The 9296-nt window shown below is 49.9% G+C and overlaps 2 protein-coding genes across 2 annotated transcripts; both read right to left on the bottom strand.

The window, feature by feature from the left end:
• Positions 1–403: 403 nt before the first annotated feature.
• Positions 404–5436, bottom strand: N7525_003832 (uncharacterized protein; the record flags this gene model as incomplete). Its single annotated transcript, XM_061212841.1, has 3 exons — positions 404–1030; positions 1088–3698; positions 3749–5436. The coding sequence occupies 3 exons, from the start codon at positions 5434–5436 to the stop codon at positions 404–406; spliced, it is 4926 nt and encodes a 1641-aa protein (XP_061069862.1).
• Positions 5437–8455: 3019 nt separating this feature from the next.
• On the bottom strand, positions 8456–9146 carry N7525_003831 (60S ribosomal protein uL11; the record flags this gene model as incomplete). The annotated part of the gene is made up of 4 exons (XM_002558711.1): positions 8456–8469; positions 8524–8969; positions 9051–9084; positions 9143–9146. The coding sequence occupies 4 exons, from the start codon at positions 9144–9146 to the stop codon at positions 8456–8458; spliced, it is 498 nt and encodes a 165-aa protein (XP_002558757.1).
• Between the last annotated feature and the right edge of the window lie 150 nt (positions 9147–9296).

The raw sequence follows: 9296 nt of genomic DNA, 5'->3' as shown, positions 1-9296 counted from the left end.
GTCAGATGGCGAGAGTTGCAAATCATTGGCAGAGGAAATGGTAGGCGGGTTGCACTGGAAAAAGGTTGTGTAGACCTGTTCTGCTGTTCAGTTTATCAAAAAGACGATCCCAAAACTACAAGTCGTGCATATCCAGAGGTCCAAAATACAAATGTGAAGGACATAACGCTGCCCAAGAAACCAACCGACAGTCCCTCTCTTTCGTGGATATTCCCAGTGTACGTGTACATCACAAAGCTACATGCAAAGGTAAATTCATTACATAAATGATCCAGCCCAAACCCAGGGCGGAAGGTAGAAAGGTAGATGAGACCCAGATGCAAATAAGTAGAACGAGAATGAAGAGAAGACAGAAAAAGGCAAAAAAGGAAAAATCGCTCAAGGGGTATATTCGCAGTGCACATCATAACCAGATATCGCCTTCTTCGCCGTTAACCCACTGCGCCCAGACGGCCTCATAAGCAGTCTCCAGATCGCGCACCCAGCGCGCCGTATCGAAGAGCTTATTCTTGTAACGGTCCCGGAACAGCATCTGCCGTATATCCGTCAGCCGGCCGCGGGCGTAGCCCTCGTGACCAGAGTACTGCAGATCCAGACATAGACGGATAGCCTTATTCTCGTAGTCTTCGTCCGACGACGCGATGAGTTCTTCACGGGCGCGCTGGCCAGCCTCAGAGCTGGGGAGCGCGCTACTGAGAATACTGCTCGCCATGCGGGAGCACATTTTGTACTTATAGCGTGGGAGAGTAAGTAGCGGGGTGCCGCTCCAGAGGACATCTGTTGCTGTGGTGTGGGCGTTGCATTCTGGCGTGTCGAGAAACAAGTCTAAGATTTTCGCTCGCGCGATGTGTGTGTTCTTTGGAGCCACGTCCGTGAAGATGATCCGCGAAGCCGTCTCTTCGCCGGCCCAGGCTTTAGCAATGTCTCGTAGGTTTTGTTCGCCAGTGTCTGGGAAGCGGAGGAGCCAGAGAACAGCGTTGGGGATTCGCGCGAGTATGCGCAGCCATGTTCGGAACGTCGTGGGTTCAACCTGAAGCGGAGGTTAGTTGCGTGTTTTAGCATGAGTAGACATGGAAGATAGACTGACCTTGTACAACTGGTTGAAATTACCCAAGATGATAGTATCGTCACTCAACTTGGGGAATAATTCTTTGCGCATTCTCCAGCGCCGGGCTTGTTCTTCTTCCCATGATACGTGCTTTTCACTAGCATCTGGGGCACTCTGTCGGTGATCACAGCAGAAAAAGGTATCGCGCGTAAAAACAATCTTTTCTCCGTAAACCCAGTCCTCGACTTCCTCGCCATTGTCTTCTTCCAGGAGACGATCCCCGATCCGTGTTTTACGCCGCCCGGGGCTCAATGTCTCCGGTGGAATAGAAAGCTCATCAGCGAGGATGTAATCACACCACTCGGCACCGAGGGTGCCTGCAAAACCCATGAATGACATGTGAATAGGCGCTGGGCGTGCAGCAAAGACCTCATTGCGAGCTCCCCGCGTGTAACCGTTCAAGTTAACCAGAATGTGAATCCCATCCCCAACAATCTGCTGGACTAGTCGATCGACCGACCATCCACTCGCATCATAGAAGACGGGAGCCTCTTTCTCAATCTGCTGCCGATGCACCGATTTGTCACTGGGGGTTGTAGCGTAACAGTATGACTTGACGCGGGAAGGATCATGCAGTCCAAACACAGATTGCATCAGATGTGCGAGAGGGTGATTGTTGAAGTCCGATGACACGTAACCAACTCGAAGGTACGGACTAGGCGGAGACGGAGGAGGGAAGACAGTAGCTGGCAACCACGGAAGTCTGAGAGTTGAGGTTGAGATCCGCAGTCCATTACGCTGGGAGATCTGACGGATTTGCTTCGCCGTCAGGGGACAAGTGAAGGTATGGAACGGCAGAACGGTAGGTGCATTCGGGGCAGAAAGAGCTCCAGGGAGTTGAGGTCGACGATACTTAGAGAGAGGATAATCTTTGCCAAAGACATAGCGGTCTTGATACCATTGCCAAGTGAGAGACCGGATCGCCCGCTCCACGAGTCGTACGAGTCGAGATCCTTCCCATTTCTGTCCGGCCCAGGACTGGAAAAGCTTTGTCAGAGACATGCGATGACTGGAAGCAAAGCGAGTAGACTCCAAGGCGGGAGCTAGTTGTAGGCACAATTGCTCTGCCGTGCTGGCAGTCAACATGCCACGGCCCCAATATTCCCCTTCTTTGAGCTGTCGGTCGACAATGTCCACTACCCGCTTGATCCATCCAGAACCCGTGTCGATGCTGAGTGAATCCCGAAGCATCCCTTTCTCGTCAACATGCCATCGATCCCGGAAGCCACGGGCGTTGACGACGCCACCACGACCTACCCAGTTGCAGACAGAATTCAAGGCATTCGCTAATCCGCAAACCGCCTCGGCAAACTCGGGGTTTACCTTGACAGCGCGCTTATAGTATACAATGGCATCGTTGACCTTACCACTATCCTTGACAGCATTGGCCAGGTTTGCCAAGGCGATATCGAAGTTGCCATCGCACTGAACTGCCTGCTCGTACATCTTGATGGCGGCGTGAAGCTGCCCGATGTCCTTAAGTAGGCTGCCAAGGTTGGTATAGAGATGGGCATGTCGCGAGTCGAGATGCAAGCCATAGTTGTAATATGCCAAGGCTAGGGATATTCCACTCCCAGGGACAACGCCAGGGATCTCGAGGTGGTGCTGGGTCTCACCATTTGAACGCACTGAACCTCTCGCTGGTGGATTGTTCTGAATTCCGGCCAGCAAAATTCCAACATTGTTTGCAGTGGATGGGCTAGGCTGCAGAGAGAGGGAAAGATAATAGAGAGCCAAAATATCCCGGACACCGGGGGAAGACCTGGTTGCTCCTGAGGAACCCACGCTGGACATGCCATCCTGGTAAATCTTCGCCAATGAAAGGAGAGAGTTGCTGGTGGTGGAAGTGGCTGCATTGCGAGAAATGCCTTCAGCAACATATTGGAGCCCCGGCGGCATGCCGCTTGCTGGGAAAACAAGTTTGGCGGTTTTCAATGCTGCATCTGGATAGAGCAGGATGCTCTCCTTGGAATCATGCTCGGGTTGAGGGTACCCATTGCTAGGACCGCTAGAAAAAGCAGCAAAAATCTGCTTGATAATGCTTTGGATGCCATGTCGCCTTCGGCCAGCAGCGATGAGAACGGCATCCTCAAACGCAGCTGCAGCACCCGCATTATCACCAAGAGCATAAAGCATATTACCTTTGGCGTGAACCAAAGCTAGCATTCTCCCGTTCTCCGCACCTGAAATTGCATATCCGCTGCTCGCAAAACCAAGGGGTTTGGCATCCGGTGAGCTAGGTTCTATTCCTTGCGTTTGTCCCATGTCGTCTTCGTACTCGAAAGACGCTTTGTCGTACATGCAGGCGTCGGACACGTTGCTCTCGGCATCACTCTCGGGTTCGCTAGCGTGTTCATCTGTCTTGAAGCAATCGCCGTCTTTGGGATGACGAAGGGAAGTCTGGACAAAATCAATGATGTTGACGGCTTCCCTGCCTCTGTGGCTATTGCATAGTAATCCAATTAGATGTTCCACGGCTTCAAAGAAGCTCGGCCGTAGTTGCACGGCGCGCAACCAGTGTTGCGAAGCCTCCTCTCGGCGATCGAGTGCCAACATGGTGGCAGCAAGGTTGGAGATAGCTTCCACATGCCTTGGTATTTGTTAGCGTTGATTGTCAGACAGCAACAATATTTCACTTACGTCGAGTCACGAGTGATGATCCTGGAGTACCATCGCACAGCTTTATGATAATCACCCAAGCCATAGGCCAAACAACCCCCGAGAAGCATTCCGTCGATCCATTCCCAACGGCTCTCCGCACACAAGTCAGAGAGCATTGACAAAGCAGACGCAGCATTAGACATAGGCGAGCCCTCGTTGAAAAGAGAGCCACGAGCCCTGGTGAAAGGCGACACCCCCGAAGGACAACCCGTGTCTCGCAATCCAAGCATATGGGTATCTGACCCTCTGCTATGCGCGAATTGGTTTAAGGATGGGCGGCGAGTTTGGACACGAGGAATAGACGTAGGATCATTCGACCTAAGGCTGCCCGCATTAAATTTCTGCCGTTGCAAGTCATATTGACTAGCCGGGTAACTGTTATGGCGTGTGAGGTCGGGTGGAGGGGCTTGTGAAAAGTCGAGACCCGGTTGCCGTGGGGGTTTAGGGTAGATACTTGGCTTTAAGAATCGGGGGTAACCGTCAACGGCAGCGTTACTAACGCTGTTGCGGCGGGCCTGGTGGATGGTTGCGAGGAGGTCAACATAGACACCATGAGCCTCGGATAAGACCTTCTCCTTGAAATCCGCGTTGACTACTACTGCAGGGCCTGGGGTCTGGAATCCATGTAATGGGCGACTCGACCAATTCGTGGGCTCGTTATTCAGTGACTGCGGCGGTGGATGGCCTGATAGAGGACGGTTGGCTCGGGTGTGAAAAGGCAGTTGGTCCGAGTGACGTGGTGGGAAAAGAGGCTTCATCAAAGAGTCCTGGGTAGGCAAACCAGGCATGGACTGCCCCCATGCGACCCCCGAATCTGTGTGGCTGCCTAGCGGAACCTGAGCTTGATTAAAAGTCGGCTGGTTGAGGTCGTAAAATGGCTGGCTCATCTGCTTTGTAAAGGGCGACGGGGATTCAAAACGCGCATCACGAAATGCCGCGGGACGATATGGAATGTATACTCCATCCGGCCAATATGGACCGAACGGCCCAGTACCCGCGGAAGCAGTTGGTCCGAGACACGACTGCAGGGTTGCCGGTAGGACCGTGGGCACATACTGCCCGTTCTGTAAGAGATATCGTTGGGATGGCTGGAGGGGCAAGGTTTGGTTCAACATGGAGTCAACGCCCGGAGGATAATTGACCGGACGAACCCAGCTCGTCCCATTCACGTCTTGCACGACTTCTCCTTGGATTGTATTGCCTGCGGGGTCATTTTTGAAGACGGGTGGGAAATTCATTTGTTTGGTTGCTGACTGGTCCATGGGCTGCCAATTTTCAGACTGCATCCCTTGTTGAGGGGGAATGAACTGGCCCGATTCCATCGGCGAAACCAAGATATGCTTGGGCGCTGGTGGCTGAACGGTATCGCCAAGAGTCCCGTCATACCCCGCAGCCAGAGTTCCGTTGGGTGTTTTCCTCCTCAGGGTGTGTTCAGCCATATTAGTGCTGGAACTATAGCCGGAGCCATCGCGAGGATCGAGACGTTGAACGGGGTGAGGTAGTGGGATGCGCGATCGTGGTATTGTATTGAAGGGAGGTTTGGAGGGGTCATTATGGACGGGGAGTTGGTCGTTCGCATCGTACATTTGCTGATTGAGGGTGTCGGTATTATAGTGGATGCGTTGGTGCGGTTGGACCGAGGGGAACGGTGCGACGGTCGGATACATCTTTGCTTTCTTCTCTCCTTGATCCAAGGACGACCGGAATACCTTGAGGCCGCCCAGCGACAAGGATATGAAGACTCAACACGTCAATGGAGTCAACAATCAAAAATCATCCTTGAAACGTTTCCGACACCTCATTATGTGAAGCCAGTGAAGCCAGTTCTCAGCAGTTCAACCGGTGAGCTTGAAGGAGTTCAGAATATCGTCATCGACTGGAAAAGCGTGGGATAGGGAAGTATGTAAGATAAGGAGAAGAGGGAAAAGAAAATTTAAAAAAAGAATAAAAATTCAAGAGAAGAAGATCAGAGACGCAAGGGAGAGAATGTCCAGCTCAAGATGCTGGTGTCCGAAACGGCCAATAAAAGGGAATCTTGGCAAGTGCGAGGGGTCGATCAATAATGGATCAGGGGGAGATCAGTGGAGAGATGAGATCAAAGGAGAGGAAAGTCAGAAAGGAGAGGGGGAAGCTAAGGAAGAGAAGAGAAGAGAAAGAGTAGAAAGAATAGAAAGAATAGAAAGAATAGAAAGAACAGAAAGAACAGAACCGAACAAGGTTGAGCAAAACCGGGAGTGGACACGGTGGGTTCAGGTGGGGGAAGATAAAATATAAAATGTAAAATGTAAAATATGAAGGATTACTTTACATTTTTATACTTAACTAACTATTATACATGTTAGTTAAGTTATCTCTTATATACCTAGGTGTATCCTATATCTTATATATAAGCTACAACCTACTCCTTTCCTCCAAAACCAAATCTCCTATCTAAATCCAAAGTGGATCATTGGTTCCATCACGGCGACTAGTGATCGGTGACGCCCCCGCCATCGAGTCGAGCCCGTTCTCGGTTTCTGTGGGCTACGAGACTTGGCTGAACCTTAGGGAAATTGATGATTTTCTATGATTTTCAATCTTCATGTTAATATGTCTTGAATCTCACTCTCCCTCTCTCTCTCTCTCAAACTGGACTGAATATCTTAATATCCACTAATATCTGTGTATTTGTTTTAGTTTCTCCTTTCTTTTCCCTCTATTCTTTTTCCTCTTTTTTCCAACTTCTGACAGGCGCCGCCCCCTGTTTGTTGGCGTTCCGATCCTTTCCTATCCGGGATAATTCTGGGGTTGCTAGCATTTCCACCACGATCCCTGCGGTCATTTCTCAGCCTCTTAGCCTGATTGTTTTTACAGATTTTTCTGTTTTGTTATTCTTTCTACGGGTTACGGCGTGGTTGATTGGTATATAGAACATTGACAGGTCATATACATCCTCTTACGAGAATATTCGAAACTTCAGACCGTTTCTCATAAAGTTAACGTGTCATAGGTAGAGATCGGCAAACTGCCCCCCCACTGTGTGTCGCATCCTTCCTTGGCCTGCACAACGTTCCTGTACGGCGGCATGCGGGTCGGGTGATACAGGCACTCAGTATTTAGGGATTGAAGGCAATACTAGTTAGTATCTCTAGTCTTTCGAAACGATGAACAAAAAGAAGTAAAAGAAGTAAAAGAAAAACAGAAAAACAGAAAGGGAAGAAAAAAAGAAATCCCATGTCACATCATATCCACTTGATATTCCCCGACTCCATTCGACCCAAATATAACTTCCTCCCAATGGACCAAACACAACGCGCACATCGAGAATGGATCAGCCCCCACCCGTTGGATGAGCACGCACATCGCCTTATCAGGACGAGGATCCTCAGTGGAGTCCTGGCGCTATGCTATTATGGAGCACGAAGTACGAAGTAATTTGTTTGCATTCCTCATTTCATAAGAATCCGATTCTTCGGTGAGCAATTCTTCTCATTTCTATCATTCTGACATTTGGTCCACCGATAACAAGTACGAACGGACTTCTCCGTAACTAAATCTTTATATTAATTTTCATTGGTCGCGCTCGGATACTTGCCCAGGTGGAGGGCTCTTTTTTTGGTGTAGCGGCCGTTGGGATGTTTCAGACTCAGAATAGAATTTAAAAGACAGGGCTATTTACTTGGTGGGACGTCGACTTCCGGATCCATGCAACATACACACATATATACATATGTATCTAGCTAGGTAACCGCATAGATTTCTAAGTTATACATTCGTACAGTGCAGACAACGTCGTTCTCACGTGGTAGGGAATCGTTCCATTCGGGATATATATATCACAAGGTTAGAAGCAGGAAAATTCAAATTCGGGTGTTCTAGAAACGAGTCCAGCCTCAACCAGTCAGTTGGCTATATCATATCAATATCATGGTGTACTCAAGTGTCAATAACATCGCCTCGCATATGTACATGCATGCTGGCAGACCGCATGCAGGCGAGCCTGGCTGTGTTACGACATGGAGTCCAGTACTTTTGCACACCGCCATTGGAGGGTCCGAGTGGTGATAGTCCAAAGGACATAATTAATATTAGATACGGTATGGAGTACAATTCAGAATAAAAAATGGCATGGTTGATTGAAGCTAGCTAGACTACAGCCTACGAGAGCAGACACCAAAGTATTATCTGCAAGAGATGTAGACCCGAAATATGGACCACTGTACCCACGAAGACGAGTCTTCAAGGATACCGCGATGAGTAATGGGACTGGTTTTCTCTTCCCCACTTAAAATAAGCCTATACCACGTTTTTGATATGATCAAACCCCGTAGGGAATGAACAGTAAGGGCCAGAGTGTTGTGGGAGTTCCAAAGGATGGACTGTCGGCTGCGCCGGAGATAGCCTGCCATTATTCTCATCGCCATAGGAGAAGGCGAGAGGATCATGAGAGGAGTTGGGAGATAAAGGAGAAAAGGAGTGATACAACCGGAAAGGAACGAGAGAGAAAAAGAACAAGCGGCGAGTTGGTCAATTTGTTCCAATTGCACACTCGCGAATTAGGGAAAGGTATCACAGGTCATGACTCATGAATATTTTGTTGGGTTGAGAAACCATTCGTATTCTGCAACTAGCATCTCAACATTAAGAGAAGCACGCCATAGAAATCAGATAGGCCTCCTCTTTTTTGAACATTCAAGAGAGAATAATTTATTCCTCGGGAACTGAGAAGATTGTTAGTAATTGAGACGACTCAACAATGAACTGGAAAAACTCACTGTCAATCTCGCCCTCCTTGACGTCGTCGGAGACGTCCTTGGGGCTGCGGCCATCGACCTGGCAGCCGACGGAGAAAGCAGTACCGAGGATCTCGAGGACAACACCGCGGAGCTCCTTGGCCATGGAGCGGGTGCGCATGATGCGGGCAATCTCGATGATCTCATCCATGGGGATGGACTTGGAGTGCTTGATGTTCTTCTCCTTCTTGCGGTCACGGGGAGGCTCCTTGAGGGCCTTGATGACAAGGGAAGAAGCGGAGGGAACAACGGAGACGGCGGCCTGACGGTTCTGGATGGTCAGGCGGACGGTAACGCGGAGACCCTTCCAGTCGCCAGTGTTCTTGGCGATATCTTCACCAATCTTCTTGGGAGACAGACCGAGGGGACCGATCTTGGGGGCCAGAGCGGACTGAGCGCCGACCTCACCACCAGTCACACGCAGGTGGCTAAAGACAATAATGATTAGTTTCTTGTTGGGTCGATAGAGCCGGGTCCAGCCAGACGGGCTGGGGGAAAATTTGACTTACATGATCTTCACCTCATTGGGATCGAACTTGGGAGCTGATCACGAGGGAATATTAGTCGCCATCTTGCAGTAGGCCAAGTAGATGATACTTACGCATGGCGAGTGCGAAAGGTAGTCAATCGTCCTTGGTTGTCGAAGAGGGTGGTTACAGAAGAGAAGAAGAAAAGGAGCCAAAAAATTAAACTTGAAGGGGACTCACTGCTAGCGTGGCCCACACTTGCTCATCTAAGCGAATGACCGAATTGGG

The sequence above is a fragment of the Penicillium rubens genome (assembly GCF_028828025.1).
Source record: "Penicillium rubens strain IBT 27055 chromosome Unknown utg000002l_segment0_segment0, whole genome shotgun sequence".
In the NCBI taxonomy this organism is placed as follows: domain Eukaryota; kingdom Fungi; phylum Ascomycota; class Eurotiomycetes; order Eurotiales; family Aspergillaceae; genus Penicillium; species Penicillium rubens.
The sequence above is the reverse complement of the archived record's forward strand: the minus strand, read 5'-3'. Positions and strand labels throughout refer to the sequence as shown.